The 18,945-nt window shown below is 40.1% G+C and overlaps 1 protein-coding gene across 3 annotated transcripts in view; it reads right to left on the bottom strand.

Moving 5' to 3' along the window:
* The window catches only part of MCUB (mitochondrial calcium uniporter dominant negative subunit beta), a 71,146-nt gene extending 55,960 nt beyond the window's left edge, over nt 1-15,186 (bottom strand). For 2 of the 3 annotated variants that reach the window (XM_089525978.1, XM_089525976.1), the window contains exon 1: nt 14,954-14,979. Coding sequence is in view for 1 of the 3 variants with exons in the window: in XM_089525975.1 (XP_089382101.1) it covers nt 14,954-15,127 (174 nt within the window). In the remaining 2 variants the exon portion in view is untranslated. Of the gene's footprint in view, nt 1-14,953 lie in introns of all 3 variants that reach the window. The other variant, XM_089525975.1, reaches the window with a different exon arrangement.
* Nucleotides 15,187-18,945: the final 3,759 nt, after the last annotated feature.

Genomic DNA, 18,945 nt, shown 5'->3' on the forward strand with positions numbered 1-18,945 from the left:
CCTCTGATGCTCCCATCCCTTCATTTCTTCTGAAGGCATGACTTTCTAATCAAAGGCATATTATGAATCCTTATCTCACAGGTACCAGTTTTATAATGGAATGCCTATCAATTGTGCCTTCAGATTCAGTTTGTATGTATTTACAGAGGTTTGCTAAGAAAGATCAAGCTAAGGACTTATTTGGAGTTTATACCATTCAGCAGATTAATTTGCAAGCATCCAAAAAGCTATCACAGATTTTTAAAGTCCCACTACACCTCTCTAGACAGTACAGAGATAACTCAGTTAACCAAAGAGATGTGTTCCTGGGCATTGCGTATTTAGCAGAAAATAGGGTTAGGTTCTGACAACAAACAACAGGAATAATTCATCATATTTCAGCAAACTTTTTCATTCAAAATGAACAATATGAATATGTGAAATGAAACAACCAGATCAGGTAAGCCTTGCTTAAGAACATCATTTTGAACTTTCTATAAACCACCAGAAGGCTTCCTCCAAAATGCATCCAGTGATGATTTTTTGTTTGTTTCTTTCATTAGCCTCCATTTTTCTTATGATTTCCATTTCTGTGGCCAAATCTACAGATCTCTGTTTTTTAACATGCTGGAGATAGCTAGTGGGGCAGGATTATCTGCTTTTCCTTTTTCTCTGTTTTTCATGCATGCTCAATTAGGGACTCGAGGCAGCTGCTGTTTACCTTGACTACTGTAGGCATGTACACATGGCTAAAGTCAGATTTGCTAGAGGTGAATCCCACTTTTTCCCAGCTCGAGCTTTATTGGGATTGTTAACACCAAATGTCTGTTTCTCCAGACCTCCTTCACAATCCTCCAGTGTTCATTCTACTAAATATCTTCCATCTAGACAAGGAAGATGGGGAGCAGAGTGTAAAAAGACTTTGTAAAAAGGAACTTTTTTGTCAGATGTTTTGTGAATGCAGGTAAGCTTGCAATTGCAAATGAAATCCAACAATTCCATGGCAAGGGGCCTGCAGTTAACGTTTTGGGCTATTATTTAAGATTAGTATGAAATTCAAGCTTCTTCTGGTCAGGATGAGTAATCTCCTTCCTCTGGTCTTTAGCTTTCCCCCTTTTTCCTCTGGACCACTTCTACCTTCACAGGCTTTCTTCTTCCCGCATCTGTATCTTACAACATATCCTTCTCCTCCTCTCCTGCCATCACTAGCCTCCCAGTAAGACTTTAACAGCTCAATCACAGAAAACAAAGACTTTTCATTTTTATTACCTCTCTTTGACATTACCACTACCCCCTCACACTCTTTAGTGCATTCCAATTTATACAGGAAAGGCATAGCTCACCATTATGACACACAAGTGACATATTGGAGATATATTAGCAAGCCTGGGTTCCCAAGGTTTGTAGAAGCAGAAGAAAAACATCTCTAGAGAAATAGGTCTAATGGGAAATCGCACAAAAACAACGGAAACAGAACTAAATATACTCCAAGTCCACAGATCACTATACCAATTTTGGGGGAAGGGGGCGAATTCAAAAAATTAGAAGGAGGGATAGTAGAATGGGGTATCCTGTGAAAGGCATAAAATGAACACATATGTGGATAACATTGGGCTAAAATGACTCGAACACATTTAGAATTGCAAAAATAAATGGGAACAACAACCTTGATATGCATCAGTATGGCCATGTACAGTTGTCCCTCCATATTCGCTAGGGTTTGGGGAACAAGACCCCCGTGAATATGGAAAAACCGCAGATAACAAAAACACTGTTTTTACCTGAGAGGACACCTCTCTAGGAATCTCTAGGTCCTCTAGTGCAACTCTGTGGTCAATGTCCAACATACACTGACCATAGAATGGCACTGGAGTAGCTACAAATGGTCTTTCAGTGCAACTTTTAGTTAAAGTTGACCACAGAGTTGCACTGGAGGACCTAGACAGTCCTAGAGAGAACATATTAATGAAATCCGTGAATAATCAAATCTGCAAATATCAAAGCTGTACATCTCCTTGCGACAAAAACAAGGGTGTTAATAACCCCTCAATGTCTGGAATGCTCCATGAGAAGACGCTTTGCTGCAGATCCAACTTGGGTAAATTATGCTTCAAGTGAATGACTGCTCCAAATGCCCAATTTCAATCATAGCTGAGGTAGTTAGCTCTAAAATGTTAACTTTACAATTAAACCTTCTGCGTAAGCAAATATTTTTAATCTGAAAGCAGCAGCCATATCTTTCCCTTCCAACAAAAATACTACTGTGGCAGTATGCCATTCTCAATTCCATTATGTCACACTGGCATGGGAACAACAATCAAAGCTTGGGGGAAGCAGACCTTGTTGTTACACAAGTGCTGAGGCAGGCAAGTTTTGTGTAACAGGAACATGAGAATTTGACTGGCTTTACCTCAAACTCTGCAATTTAATACTCACAAAAAGAGATGACAACTGCAGAATTTCCCCCACAACACTTTGGCAAGGGCTAAGCAAATTAATCTGATACCTTTAACACCTCAGAATGAGAACATTCAATACAGAGTTTGGAAGAATGATATTTTTTGGACTACAATTCCCAGAATCGCCATACTGGCTGGGTGATTCTGTGACTTGCAGTACAAAAAATAGTACTTCCAAGCTCTTGCTAAAAGTGTAGCATGTAGTTTAAATTTGCCCAAACTGAATTATGCCCACTTTACATCTTCCCTTACCTCAGCTCAATTGTTCTCTCTTGCACACATGTACATGCACAAACACACAGGCTGTGTGTGAGGACTGCTAGACTCTATTGTGAGCCTGGATGCCCAGGTTTTAGAAGTGGCCAAGAGTGTATTTGTAGAGTTAAAACTAGTGCACCAGCTACGCCCATACCTTGAGATGTCAGATCTGGCTACGGTAACACACGCCTTGATTATGTGCATCCCATTCGGACTACTGTAACCCACTCTACACAGGGCTGCCATTGGAAACGGTTCAGAAACTCCAGCGAGTGCAAAACATTGCAGCTAGAATGCTGACTGGGGACAGTTACAGAGAACATATAACTCCCTTGTTGAAACAGCTTCACTGGCTACCAGTTCGTTTTTGGGCACAATTCAAAGTGCTGGTCATGACCTATAAAGCCCTGTATGGCTTAGATCCAGACTATTTGAGAGTCTGCATCTCCCCATTCAAACCTGTTAAAGCCCTAAGATTTTCTGGGGAAGGTTTTTTTCTCAGTCCCACCACCATCCAAGGCTTGCTTGGTGAGGACACAAGAGAGACTCTTCTCGGTGGCTTTACCCAATCTTAGGAACTCCCATCCACAAGAGACTAGACTGGTCCCCTACTTGTTGGCCTTTTAACAAATAAAAACATTTTTATTTAAGCAGGCTTTTAAACATATAATCTGGGCAGAGTGGTTTTATATGTGGTGTGTGTTTTAGTGATGTTTTCAAACTCTGTATGTTTTTATTAATTTTATATTATTTTAACTAGATAATTTTAATTGTTTTTAAATTGTTATTGGGATGTTTTATTAATGTTTTATCTTGTGAGCTGCTTTGGGTTCCTTTTTTGGGAGAAAAGTGGCATAGAAGTAAAGTAAAATAAAATAAAATAAATTCCACTAGCCCCAACGGAGGCCATTTTTTTCTTTCTCAGGGTAGAAAGGGGGGAACTGTCTAATTTGTCAGTAGAGAGCCATGTTAAGATGCAAACGCCACACTGAATGTCTTCTGCAGTTTAATTCCCAGTCCTGCCTGCCCAATAAGTAACTACAGGTAAAATCAGTGGGGAAATTAACCTCATGAGAGACAGGCATAAAAAATGCCAGCTCTACAATTGTGTGATGTATTGGACATATTATACTCTGAGGCAGAGAGGGTTGAGAGAGATGATTCATTGCAGCTGACTGTGATGTCCTGGGAGATAGAGCCTTGGCAGAATCTATTGTAAAACTTTATGATTACACTCAGGAAGGATATAGGAAAAAAGAGCAGGATGAGAAAATACCCCCTACTATCTTTTACACTTAGTATAAGACATCACCTGGGAAAATACAACCACTCCTGTTCCTCAAATGTATGTAATCCAACACCTCTAAATAAGATAGGAAAATGTCAAGAACAATTGAGAAGTGTTGGTGACTATAGACAGAGCAATTTTTGCCTAGAAGCACTGGGAGTGGGTTCATGAATTGCAAAGCAAAACCAGAAAAGATGTTGTTAGCTTTCCCAACAGAATGAGAAAGTAGAACATCTAGAAGAGACATTTAAATAGCCAGGAAAGAGATTCCCCACTTTGTATGCATCCCTCTGTACTCTCCCAGGGCTTTAATCCCTATGTCAATGCAAGTACCAAATGTGTCTTGATTTATATCTTGCTCAGAAATTAGGTTGTAACTTTAGATTATCTTGCTAACTGAATGCTTTGCAATATTAATAGGGCTGCCAAAGTCCCAACTTCTTGGTAGCCTTGACATTTAACACTGTTACCTAGAAAATCGGAACTTATGCACTGGACTTACAGAACCTATGATGCAGTAATCCTCTGCCATCAGTAGTTTCCAGCCACAGGAAAAATACAGTAACATCACATTTATAGGAACACTATACTTATTTAATTCTATTATAATGCTGAGTTTTTAAAAATGTTTTTCTCTGAATTGTTTTTAAATTTGTAAGCCACTTTGTATCCCAACTTTGGGAAAAGAGCAGGATATAAATAAATACCATAATCACCATCATACTACACAGTGTGCTAAATATGTAAAAATCTCAAATGTCTCTGTCTTAATGTCCATTCTCAGTTAACATGACAGCAAAGTGTTCAACATCAAAAACAAGAGCAAATGTAAAAATAATGTTTGGAGAACTGCCTTCTCCTAGACAAGTGCTACTCAAAGTGGTGGTCTATGGATCAGTGCTGGTCCATAGACCAAAAACTTATTGGCTGCTGTTTTTAGGAAAGAAAGAAAACAGTTGTAGCCAGTAAGCACAAATATAGTGCTGGGCCCTGGCACACTGGAGGTGTGTGTGTGTGGGGGGGTAACCCTGACAGTCCCTTAGGCTGTATTCGCATTGCAGAAATAATCTGGTTTGACACTGCTTTAACTGCCCTGGTTCAGTGCTGTGGAATTCTGGGAATTGTCATTGGTTGTGGTACCAGAGCAAAACAACTGCAATTCCCAGAATTCCACAGCGTTGGGCCAGGTAAGGTAAAGTGGTGTCAAACCAGATAATTTTTCCAGTGTGGATGAGGCGTTAAAATAGCTTAAGAAGCAAATGTGTGACCCTCCAGATGTTGGTGCATGTTGCTTCATCAAACTTAGCTAGCACAGCCAACAGTAAGAGAATATTGCAGTCCAGTAACATATAGAGGGCCACATGTTGTCCATCCCTATCGTAAATGATTCCCAGCTTGGCCATGGAAATCCACAGGGTGACTTTGGGGAAGTCATACGCACTCAGCCTCAGGAGGAGGCGATAGCAAACTTCCTCTGAACAAATCTTGCCAGGAAAACCCCATGATAGGTTCAGTTCACCTTGGGGTCACCATAAATTGGAAATGACTTGAAGGTACACAACAACCATCATAAATGAATTCATCTCAGTCCTAAAATCAGCCACAGGGCTCTACTTTCTGTTCTGTCACACCTGAATATGACAGGCAGGTACACGGCACTTTTCTGTAATGCCACTAAAATTTTGGAAAGCTTTCTCAAGTAGTTATGCTCTTTCTTTCCTTATGTTGAAACAATTTTTGAAATCCACCCACTTACACAGGTTTATTCTTCACAGTTTAAAAAAAAGGCTTTGTCTACTACTATTCTTTTACAGCTTCCTGGATTCAATGTGTATTAAGTTTTAATTGCTTAACATCAATGGATAATTATTATATGGTTTACAAGCTTATTTGAATTTCTTTATTTAAATTAGGGCATAAATTAATCAAATCTTACTTTCATGTCAAGGGCATTATGCCAAGTGTTTTAATATCTATACCCTCATGCAATTAAATGTGAGATATGCATGTTGTCATAGGTCTATGTGGATTTAGTTTGTTGTTTTCAAAAGTATAATTAGTCATCTCTGTTTTAATATTAAGCTGAAAAACTATTTTGAGATTGATGCATTGACAGAGCAGCAGCATGGAGTAATAGGATTTATTTTCAACAAACACAAGAATTTGTGTCTCAAATGTTATTTCCAAAAAAAAAAAAAAAAAAAAAAATTGCCCAAACTATATTGCTACAAGAATAATAGAAGCATTATCAATAGCAAGAGAATTTTGCACATAGCTCTTAAAACTGGTGCACTATGATCAAAAATTGTTTTGTCCCACTGAACCCACTGAACTACACTGGTTTGAACTGTTTAAACAATCACATGGCCTAAAACTGTAATCTATGAATGATAAACTTGGGGGAACAGAGAAACAAAGAGAAATTAAGAATTAAAATGCTACAGTCTGAATCCAACTTTTAGTCTACCAGTGTCTAACAAAACACTCATACTTGGTACCTCTCATTTTTCAGCTTCTATTATCACCTCTCTCATCCTCTTGGAGCAGATTTGCAGCAGCAAAGGGAGTGGAAATTGACAAAAATTGCTCCCTCCACTTCTTCCGGAGGCTTGATACAAAGAAAGAATCTTTCCAACCACAGATGATTTATGCTAGGCCTAATTAAATACTCTGAAGGCATGAGATCCTGTCTGATCCTGGAAAACAACCAGGGTCAGTACTTGAAAGGGAGACCACCAGGGAATACCAGGTTGTTCTTGCATGCCTTCAAGTCATTTCTGACTTATTGTGACCCTAAGGCAAACCTATCATGAGGTTTTCTTGGCAAAATTTCTTCAAAGGAGGTTTGCCATTGCCTCTCCCTGAGGTTGAGAGCATGTGACTTTACCCAGGTCACTCAATGGATAGGTTTTCATAGCTGAGCGAGGATTTAATCTCTAAAGTCATAATTCAACACTCAAACCAGTACACCACACTGAAGGCTATATTCAGAGGAAGGCAATGTCAAACCACCGTGCCTAAGAAAACCATATGAAATTCATGTGGCTGTCATACATCAACAGGAAATTTGAAGGGGTATTCTGGTCTCTTCCAACTCTACGATTCTATGATAGTACTATTACCCCACAGTAGATTTAGATTTTATTTTGCTACTTTTAAAAATGGAATCATTTACAATTAGAAACAATTATCCAAATCTGGATTCTTAGAGACAACTAGGCTTGTTCTAAGAAGCACCATGGAATAACTTTATCTAGATAAATAGTTTTAATCATCTCTTATTATTTAACAGCTTCTTGCCATTCCAAATTCTAACATAATTATTTTGATACAATTTAAGAGTTATTACATGAAATATAAATATTTAAGTATTAAATCTTTTTCTCACTTTTAAACCCAGTCTTTTTAATTAGAGATTTCCTATTTTCCTTTCTTCTATTTTTTCAGCAACATTACAGTTTTATCATTCTTGATTCTGAACTTGGCTAGTCCACCAGAGTATTTTAAGATATTGCTAAATCATCAGCAAAAGCTCTTGATTTAATCATTGGCCTGGTACATACGGGCCCTTTGTGATGCCCGCGTCATGAGCTAGGGGGAAGAGCACCCACACAGCCCGCAACCCTAGCACGTGACGAGGGCGTAACAATGGCGGCACCCTGAATACATGGACACTGACATTGTTACATAAGCGCCGCGCGGTGTCCGTACGGCATGCACGGAACTTACATAACCAGTGTGCTAGTGGCACACCTGTTATGCCACCGCAGCGGCTTTAGAATAACCCATTTTTTGTGGGATCTTTTTCCTCCGTTGGGAAGCCACACAGTTTGGTGGCTGCGGCTTCCCTCCAGCAGAAAAACAGACGCCGGGAGTCCACCCTTTTTGAGTGGTCTGTCCTGCACATTTGACCCATACTGTTTATTCCTTGATTTTTTCTTCTCTTATTGCTCTATTTAAAACTTCCATAGTTAATATAAAAGTAAAGAAGAAAGTGGATAGCCCTGTCTAGTTTCCCTTTGAATATCAGAAGGTGTGATCACTTCTCCATTAATCAAGGTCTGATCCTTTTGTATACTGTATATCAGCTTTATCCATGAAGTAAAATTATTTCCAAATTCATCTTTTCCAAAACAGTCAAAATAAATGACCTATTCATGTTGTCAAAAGCTGTCTCTGCACCCCCTCCCCCCAAAAAATCAGAGCAGCTTTTCCCCCTGTATTCCAAGTCTTCTAAAATATCCAGTACACATCTTGTATTGTCCTGCAAATGTCTCTTGGACAGAAAGCTACACTTACCATCATTTATCACACTCTGTAACACCACCATCATCCTTTCTGCCAAGATGTAAAAATCTTATAATCATTATTCAACAAAGAAACAGGCCTGTAATGCTTAGGCTCTGTCAAATCACAATCTTCTGTTAGTATTAAAGTTATGTTTGCATCACACCAAGTATCTGGAATCTTCCTGGTCTTTAAAACAAAATCCATTATTTGTTGCAAAAGCAAAAACAAGCTTCTAACAGACAGGAATGAGCATATCACACTAATATTAAAATTACTCCACTGGCTGTCAGTTAGTTTCCGGGCAAAGTACAAAGTGTTGGTTATTACCTTTAAAGTCTTATGTGGTTTGGGTTTAGATTACCTACAGGATTTTCCCCTTCCTTATAATTTGTCCTGTACATTCAGATCCTCTGCAGGACATTTACCTCAAACAGCCAAAACTAGACTGGCAACTGTCATTCAGAGGGCATTTTCATCAGCCACTTCTGCATTGTGAATGACTCCCCGGAAGATATTTGACAGTTAAATATACTGTCTGAATTTAAACAATATTAAAGACCTATCTTTTCCAACAGGTATATCAAGTCAATTTTTAACTATGAATTTTAAATTGGTATATTTTAAATCGGCATTATTTTAATATGTAATGGCTGTCTTAAGCTTATGTTTATGTGTTTTAACTTATATTCTTAATGGTTAGTTATATATTGTATTTTAACCTATGTTGTTGTACCCTGCCTAAAGCCTTGGGGAGACTCAAGTAAGAAATTTTATTATTATTATTATTACTATTATTAATCATTATCATCTGAAGGATTTTTTTAACCATCCTGGAGCTTTAAAACCAACTTTCTTTCCAAATGGCATCTAAGGTTTTAGAAACAGAAACTTTAAAAGTGTAGCTTGTGCTTCATATTATGTTGAATTACTGTATATACTTATTAAGTCATTTACTTTGATCTCAAAGCTTAAAAGTTCTTAAAAATTGCAAAATTTATTTAACATGCACCTTTTTCCTACTAAAATGTGGGAAGATTGAAGCTCATGTAAAGTTAAGACTGTCATATCAAAATATTGATTGCAAGCTCTTTTAATATATATTAAACCTCTTAGAAGTAGAAATACAAAGCAAATGAATTTTTCTTAAATCTGGTATTTGCCATTCTCTCCCACTTTAAACCTCCTAGTAGATCAATAACTGCATGTTTAATTGTTCCCAAACTGGCATAATTAATGGTCTGAAAAATAGATGTGTTATGCTTTGGCCAAAACAGAAAGATGCATCACCAGCATTAGTGACAACAAGGGATTTCTATAATGGTTGATAGTACAGTACATTACTCTGGAATCATGATTTACAGTTACAAGGTTTATATTTTAATCATTTTTTTACAGATGCGGTTTTGTATATTCAATGCACACTGGCAGAAGTGTCAGCATTGAACATGCAGATGCAATTCAAGGACATAATCTTCCCTTAAATAATTTGTCTTGCAAAACAATAGAAGATCCTACAGGGCTCCAATATGAAAGATGTATGGAATCAATAGAGCCATTTAATCAGGATCTTTATTGCTTTATTTACATCCTGCACTTTCAGTTCCAATTGACATTCCCAGAGCAGCTCTTTAAGGAAGTGCATCTGAATACAAATCCATGAAAAGGAATATATTAGAAATGACCAAGATGCCACTTTTTCAGAAATACTGGTGAACTAGCTCCATGTTATGCAGAAGGTGTAAACAGTCAGGAGAGGGTGGAAGAACATACCATCTCTGCTTATTCAGCTATAATTGCACATTACAAACTGTAATGCTGGGATGTTAAACTATTGCACTTGACCAAACTGATAGATAATGCATTAGCAATTTAACTGCAACCTAAAGGGCTGCGGTATAGGCTCCTGTCCATACCACTTAGTACTACATTTCAAAGATCCTTGATTTACACATTTTTGGAATTATGTCAATGGAGACAATAACTGAAAATATGCCTAGACAGCACCAGATCTATTAAGCTCTGCTGATTTACAATTATTACAACATTATTTACATGAATACTTTCTATGCAGATTTCCATGCAATATTCCCTCCCTAGCTGACTCAACCCAAACAGTGTACAGCTGTGCTAAATCAACTGTTACTTAAACATTTTCCACGGATGATTCATTACACTTTTAGAATCTGAACTAGGACGAGGCTAAGTGTAAAGCAAAAAAGCGGGGGGAGATGTCATATCTTTCAGTTCTGGATTTTGAAGACTGATTTTTTATGTGTGTGTTTACGTTCATGTCTGAAGGGTCAAAGAAATGCATGTTTGTCTGAGCCAAAGACAAGACTTTGCCTCTAGGGAAAAAGAAACTTGCTCACATTCTCATTTTCCCTGAACAGTGCAGTAACTTCTGCCAAATCCATTTGTCTTGAGTATGCCTCAAGGTTCATAAAGAGAGAGAGAGAGAGAGAGATCTTTTCTTCCTGTGTAATATTTTGGCAAGACAAGACACCAATATCTGCAAACTTATGAACGGGGTGGCTAGAAATCTGTTGAGCAATTAATTCTGAGATTCATGCGCCTGTCAACAGAAATGGCACACTTGTCATCAGAAACTGATACAAGAAACAAATCTCACAATAGCAACGTTAGGTTTACATACACATTTTAATACCAGCACTAAGGACAAACCCATTTGGCTCCCATCACCTCATTCTCTTCCCTCTTCTACCAACCCAATGTTTTACATATATGACTACACTCTTAATTCTTGTCAACCCCAGCCATTCTGGCCAGGGTGACCAAGTGTCCTCCTTTTCTAGGACATATCCTACATTCCAATCTTCTGTCCAGGAGGATTTTCAAAGTGTCCTCCATTTTGAGCATGGCTAAGAAGCATGCATTTACATTTATATATGTGTTTTTAGCTTTTATTTTGTAAAGCCCTCAATTTTTCATGAATTTCCTCCATTTTGCAATATCTTGTCCTCCTTTGTCATTATGACATCTAGTCACCCTGATTCTGACAGTTGGTGAGGGATCATGGAGGGCCAGGTTGGGGAGGACTCTCTTCCCCAGCTTGGAATAATCGTTCTCCCATTTGAACGCCCAGAGGCTGCAGGACTTCAACCCACAGAAGTCTTAGCCAGGATGGTTGATGGTCAGGATTTTTTGGAAGCTATAGGCCATAACAGCTTCTGGGGACCCAAGACTGGAAACCACAGCCTAATTATCAACACTAATGATCATAAAAGCATTCTACAGTTGACAAGAAGATCTAAGAAATAAGCTTCCAGCCACATTGCTCTAGCTAAATGAACTAATTGGCCTCTCTCTAAGGGATCATCCCCATAGGCTTCGTAATATGTTGAAGCTCTCAGGTACTGGAGCCCGATTAATGTTGTGTCTTCTAGGATGACAGAAAAATTATTTTTTAACACTACAACAGACCCTTGGTATCTGCTGGGGTTTGGTTCCAGGACCCTCCATGGATACCAAAATCCATGGATGCTCAAGTCCCATTAAATACAATGGCATTGAAATGGTGTGCCTTATATCAAATGAACAAATTAAGGTTTGCTTTTTGGAATATATGTACAGTGCATATACTGTATATGTAAACACACACACACACACACACAGTGGTCCTTCCACTTTCGCTGGGGTTAGGGAGGAAGGACCCCCATGAATGTAGAAAAACTGCAAATAAATATCAATATCCTTTTTGCCTGAGAGAACACGTCACTAGGAATCTCCAGGTCCTTGAGAGCAACTCTATAGTCAACTTCTGGAAGAGTTGCTTTGGAGGACCAAAGATTCCTAGAGAGAACATATTAATCAAAACCGCAATTCATCAAATCCACAAAAGCCAAAGCCACAAATGTGGAGGCCTGACTTTGTATTTAATATTTTCAAATAGTGGAAAGCTGAATCCATGGATAAGGAATCCATGAACACAGAGGGCTGACTGTAGTATCTTTCTTCTTAATGTATTTCAGCCTCTCTTCAACACTAACCATCAATGATAAGAAAGCTGGACTTTCCTGCCCTGCTCCCTAACTTTGTGCAATAGGACTAGGACAGGACTGAAACATTAAATTGTTTTAGATAGCTTAGTCTAAGAATGCCCATGGTTTGAAATTGCACTGGCCACTTTGAATCACAAGGGAAACAGTCAGTTGCACCCTCTATTCTCATTTTTGATGGGACATGCACATGCATGAAATCCCCAAAGGGCTAGCCAAATTTCCAATCCATGGTGTTTTTTGTCTCACTTACAGCAATCCTAAGCAAGTCTATCACAGGATTTCATAGCAAGTTTCTTCAGAGGGGGGTTTGCCAGGTGCCATCCTCTGAAGCTGAGAGAGTGTGACTTGCCCAAGGTCAGCCAGTTTTGAGGGCTCGGCAGGGATTTGAACTCTGCGCTCCAGAGTCATACACTCAAACTGTCATCACACTCAACTAATGACTAGTTGGAAATAAGCCTGGGGCAAATACAGAAATAATGTTATTTTGTTGTGGCTGTTGTGTGCCTTCAACTCAAAAGCTATCACAGGGTTTTCATGGCTGAGCAGGGATTCCAACCCTGCTATAGTCCAACACTCAGACTGTCATAGCACTCAACTAATGGGGGCTGAGAGTGTGTGACTTGCCTAAGGTCACCCACTGGGTTTTCATGACCAAACGGGGATTCGAACCCTGCTCTCCAGAGTCATAGTCCAACATTCAAACCACTACATCACACACTGGCTCCTAAGTATATTCTCCTTGTATGTAAATATATATTCAGGGTTTCATTTCTCCCCCTTCCTAAAAACCCCAACATGAACATGGGTAAACACATCTATCTATCTATCTATCTATCTATCTATCTATCTATCTATTTAACCTAGAGTATTTTATAACCCGCTCTTCAGCCACAAAGGCTCTCTTAATTTTTAAAGAAATAATTTCGCAAAACTGCAAAAAAATTCTTGTTTCATTTTTAAATTCGACTAAAAGAGGCTTATTTCAGTTTCTTTTTTTCTTCCTTTTGACTTTGAGCTTGGGGTCCTCACTCTTCAGGAAGATGCTTTTGCTCAGCAAAACAATCTAAAAGCAGAACTTCCAGGAACAGAGGCTGCATCCACACTGCTGATTTAATTCAGTTTGACACCACTTTAACTGCCCTGGTTCTATGTTATGGACTTTTGGAAAGTGTAGTTTGTTGCGTAACCAGAGCAGAGCTTCCCATAATTACATTGCATGGAGCCAGGGCACTTAAAAGTGGTGTCAAACTGGATTAGAGCCTTCTTAGGTGCTTCTTCCTTCCCCTTCTCTTCAACACTTTGTTTCTCAATCGGAAAATATGATGATTTTCAACAGCCTACATTCAGGACGCTGAATAAAATAAAAGAGACTGTTGTGTGCGTGTCAAAAAGGCAAACCATATTTTACAAAGAGACTTGATACTTCGCTTTTGCAAAGCTTTCATATATAAAAGGCTAGCTAGGGGGATTCTGGGAGCTGCAGTCCTCCAAAGTAACCCACACCCACAGCCTTTTGAGTGCTTGGAGTGCTGGACTATGACTCTGGAGAGCAGGGTTCAAATCCCAGCTCAGCCATGGAAACCCACTGGGTGACCTTGGTTAAGTCACACTCTCTCAGCCTCCTCAGGGGAAGGCAAGGGCAAACCTCCTCTAAACAAATGTTGCCAAGAAAACCTGATAAGTCGAGAACGACTCGAAGACAAGGAAAACACACACACTCCTGTCTCTTTCTCTTGTGATCATGCAGTTCATTAATTAAAAAAAAACTTTGTCAATTATGTCAGCATTGTTTGACAGCGTTGTTTTTGCTACGACTCTGGAGACCTTGAGCAAGTCACACTCTCTCAGCCTCCTCAGGGGAAGGCAAGGGCAACCTCCTCACCTTCTGAAGAAACTTGCCAAGAAAACAAGTTGGAAACAACTCGAAGGCACCCACGAACTGGGGCAAGTCATAGAATCATAGAGGTGGAAGAGAGCACAAGGGCCATCCAGTGCAAGCCCATTCTGCCATGCAGGAACTCTCAATCAAAGCATCCTCAACAGATGGCTATCAAGCCTCTGTTTAAAGACCTCCAAGGAAGGAGACTCCACTACACTCCGAGGGAGTTTGTTCCACTGTCGAACAGCCCTTACTGTCAGGAAGGTCCTCCTAATGTTGAGGTGGAATCTCTTTTCCTGTAGTTTGCATCCATTGCTCTGGGTCCTAGTCTCTGGAGCAGCAGAAAACAAGCTTGCTCCCTCCTCAATATGACATCCCTTCAAATATCTAAACAGGGCTATCATATCACCCTTTATCCTTCTCTTCTCCACTCTCTCAGCCTCAGGGGAAGGCAATGCCAAAGCCCCCCCCCCCTTCCCCTGAAGAAACCTCCCAAGAAAACCCTAGGAGAGCTTCATTTTAGGGTCGGAAACGACCTGAAGGCAACCCCAACAACAAATAGGGCGACAAGTCGCACTCTCTCAGCCTCAGAGGATAGCCATGAGACACATACACAAAAACACACAAACTCATTAAGAAAGTTGCCAAGAAAACCATTAGAAAACCGCTTGGAGGAGGCATTCCCAACAACAACAGCAGCAACTAGGGCGAGAAGCCACACTCTCTCAGCCTCAAGGGGAGGAGGAGGAGGAGGCGATGCCAAAGCCTGGCACTCACTCACCTTCCCGGGGTCTCTGAGCAGAAAGCAGGCGCCCCTCTCCTCCCCTCTTCCTCTGGGTCCCAGCAGGAGGCCGAAGAGAGGAGGCAAAGGGCCACCATAAGGACGGGAATAACAAGGAAGAGGAGGCTTCAGCGCCCGCCATTTCGAGGGGAAGCCCTTCAGCAGGAGCAGCATCTTCGGAGGCGAGGAGAGAGTGCCTCCTCCTCGTCGGCCGTTGAAGAGAGGAGGCTCCCTGGGCGAGGAGGAGTTTCAGGGGAAGAAGGCGTGCCTCCTCCTCTTCCTCCTCCTCCATCTTCTCTCTCTCTTCAGCCTCGCCTTTGGTTGTTTCCTCCTCCTCTGAAACAGGAAAACAACAGCCCCCATAAAGCCCTGGTTTCAGGCTTCTTCTTTGGCTCTGAGAGGCCAGGGTTTGAGTCCCCTTGCTCAGAGTCACACTCTCTCAGCCTCATTGGAAGGCAATGGTCAGGCTTCTGATTAAACTTGCCAAGAAAACCCCATGATAGCTTCCTTGATAACTTCCCCATGACTGGAGCCATGAAAGCCAACGTGGAGTAGATTTGTTCAGAGGGGAGTTTCCCACTGCCATCATCTGAGGCTGAGAGAGTGTGACTTGCAGAAAGGTCACCCAGTGGGTTTCATGGACCGTGACTCTGGAGACCAGGGCTGGCCATAAAACCCACTGGGGGATCTTGGGCAAGTCACACACTCTCAGCCTCAGAGGATGGCAAGGGCAAACCACCTCTGAACAACACTTGCCAAGAAAACCCCCAAGATAGGTTCGTTTTCGGGGTCGCCTTAAGTTGGAAAGGACTTGAAGGTACACAAGATTAACACCTTCAGAGACCCGAGTACTTTAAAAGAAGTTGGTGACCTCATATAGCTCTAATGCAAAACCTAAATAATAATAAGCTGTAAAATATATTTTTTTACCAGTTTCCAGATTCTAAATTTCTTGTGTTCCCAAAATGAATGTGCATCATTAACCTCTATTTTTGTTGCTGTGTGTCTTCAAGTTGTTTCTGACTTATGGTGACCCTAAGGAAACAGACATACTCTTTGGTGCAACCACTGTAGTAGGCTTGGGAAACACAGAGAATTTGGAGAGAATCAGAGTTGGAAGAGACCTCAAGGGCCATCCAGTCCAACCCAGTGTATTTCTGCAGTGTGTTTTGGACCTAAGGGTCCATGGAACAAATGAGCACCTGACAAAACTGAATAGCAGGTCCTGAGGTTTTATATAAAACAAGGATGTTCGATATGACATTCCTATCCGTCTCTATCTATGTCTCAGAAGAAGACTAGCATGTGGAATGGCAGCTAGGAAAGAACTAGACAAGATCCTGAAATGTAAAGATACATCACTGAATACAAAGGTTAGGGGCTGTCCATATTTCCTATTTCTATGTGTGATCATGAAAGCTGGACAGTGAAAAAAGCTGATGAAAATCAACTAATTTGATTTTTTTTCATAAATAAATTATGATATTCTGGCTAGCTCTGTTAGAAGCAGCTGTCCAACTTACAGTCCTGCTGGCTTAGCAGATGGCCCTGAGCTTTAACTTACTGCTCTAAGAATTAACCTCAAAACCTGTGCCTGGGGCACAGAGCTGGCAACTCTGCAGAGAAAGTCCTTTGTGCTTCAGAACAAATGCTACTTCCTCACTTTAAACACAAGGCCACTCATGCTAATTGGCAGGCTACACAGTAACCCTGAAAAACAGAAATGAAAGAATGGGTGGAGGATGGGAGTAACTGACTCTTTCATAACATGCCATAATACAACTGTATTGAACATTTATTCAACTTTAAGTCCTGATGCTGTTACTGGGACTTTCTAGGTCAGGGTTTCACATCCAAGGTTACCTAGAACCTTAGGGTTCTGTGAGAGGATGCTAGAGGTTCCTACATTTTTAGAAGGAGAAGAGGAAAGTTCTCTTAAAGCACTTAGGAGAAGTCACCAGGAACAGGTAGTCTATCAGTAGAGCTGTTTCAAGTTCCATAGACCAAATCAATTAAAATTCTAACTAAAATCTGCCAACAGATACGGGAAACAAAACAATGGCCCAAAGATTGGAAACGTTCAATATACAATCCCCAAGAAAGTGGACGCCAGAGATTGCTATAATTATCAGATCACTGAATGTGATGTGATGATCAAAATTTTACAACAAAGACTTTGATGTATGTGGAGCAAGAAACACAAGATGTGCAAGCTGGATTCAGAAAAAGAACAGGCACTAGGGATCATATTACAACCATACATTGGATAATGGGGCAGACCAAAGAATAGAAAAAACTTTGACTGCATAGATCATGAAAAACTATGACTTACTCTAAAATGAATTGGTGTGCTACATTTGGTTGTCCTGATGCCTACACTCAGGGCAAGAACCTACTGAAAAGACAAAATATGGAGGAACAGAATGTTTCCCAATTGGCAAGGGGATCCATTTTATCCCCCTATCTGTTTAATTTATATACTGAACATATCACATGGAAAGCAGGATTAGATTCAGAGGGAGGAGCTGTGACCAAATCTTGTCTTGAATGCTACACTGATTAACCCTAAGTGATCAAAACAGATCAAATCACCTACCACATACCAGTATCATAAAATCCTGAAATTCAGCTTGAAACACATGTTGAAATATTTAGTTATGCGTTTTCTGAGTATTGACTTTGGAATCCTTATCACCACAGTCATCTATTTACAGTCCAAAACACACTGCAGAAATAATCCAGTTTGAGACCGCTTTCCTGGCTCAATGCTAGGGAATTCTGAGAACTGTAGTTTTGTGAGACATTTAGCCTTCTCTGTCAGAGAGCTCCCATGCTGCAATAAATTAGTTTCCAGGATTCCAAGATGCCAGCCACAGATGCTGGCGAAACGTCAGGAAGAAACTCTTCTAGAACATGGCCACATAGCCCAAAAAACCCACAAAAAACTATGGATGCCGGCCATGAAAGCCTTCAACTTCACTTTCCAGGATTCCCTAGCATTGAGCCAGGGCAGTTAAAGCAGTCTCAAACCAGATTATATCTGCAGTATGTTTTGGACTTATTTGTATATTGCTTTTCAAAATAATTGTACTTAAAACTTCCCTGAAAGAGGAGCCCACCCCTCCATCCACCATCATCCAGAGATGGAGAAGGGGAAGCCATCCAGCCTGGAGGGAGTGAAATGGCAGGCCCAACGCCATCGGGATTATCCTTAAGAAACAGAGCCCTCCCTCCAGTCCGTTTGCCTTGGTCCAGGCCTCAGAGGGAAAGATGAACTCCAGGACCTGATCCCCTTCCCCACAACCATTCCCTTCTCCTTTTGTGTCGTGTCTTCTTAGATTGTAAGCCTGAGGACAGGGAACCGTCTAATTAACAGATTGTATGTACAGTGCTGTGTAAATTTACAGCGCTATATAAATAAAGCTTAATAATAATAATAATAATAATAATAATAATGTGGCAGGGCAATTAAAAAAATAACAGAAGGGGTTGCAAGCAACCATTACATCAGTAGGTCAATGTATAATAAAACTGTGCAGCAATACAGTATTGAATAAAAACAAAAATGAAATAGCTTAGCTCAGCAATTTAAAAATAAATTAAGAGTGAATGACGCCTTACACACAAATAAATATATACTAGAGGCAAGGTGAAGTATAAAAAGCATTTTCACATCAAGGTGTTTTTCTCCACTAGCCAGAACTTTTAAACTTTAATAGTTTCATGGCATTTCTTTTCCCAGGGCATGCTGAGTCCTGCTTGCTACAAAAAGCTTGTCACCACATGATTCAACAGCATAAACTAATACTTAGAAGTTACACAGCAGGATTTTGGGGTTTTTTTGCATAAGTTTCTCTTTTTTTGTCTACTTTATGATTACTCTTAGTGTGGACTGCACAAAATTCAGACACAATGTGGTAAAAAGAACAGAGGGCTATAAAGCTTTCAGAAAACTAAAAGCCTGGCTCAAACAAAATTTGTAAGGAACATCT

The sequence above is a fragment of the Sceloporus occidentalis genome, unplaced genomic scaffold, assembly GCF_023333645.1.
Source record: "Sceloporus occidentalis isolate IW3139 unplaced genomic scaffold, rSceOcc1.0.p SCAF_5, whole genome shotgun sequence".
In the NCBI taxonomy this organism is placed as follows: Eukaryota; Metazoa; Chordata; class Lepidosauria; order Squamata; family Phrynosomatidae; genus Sceloporus; species Sceloporus occidentalis.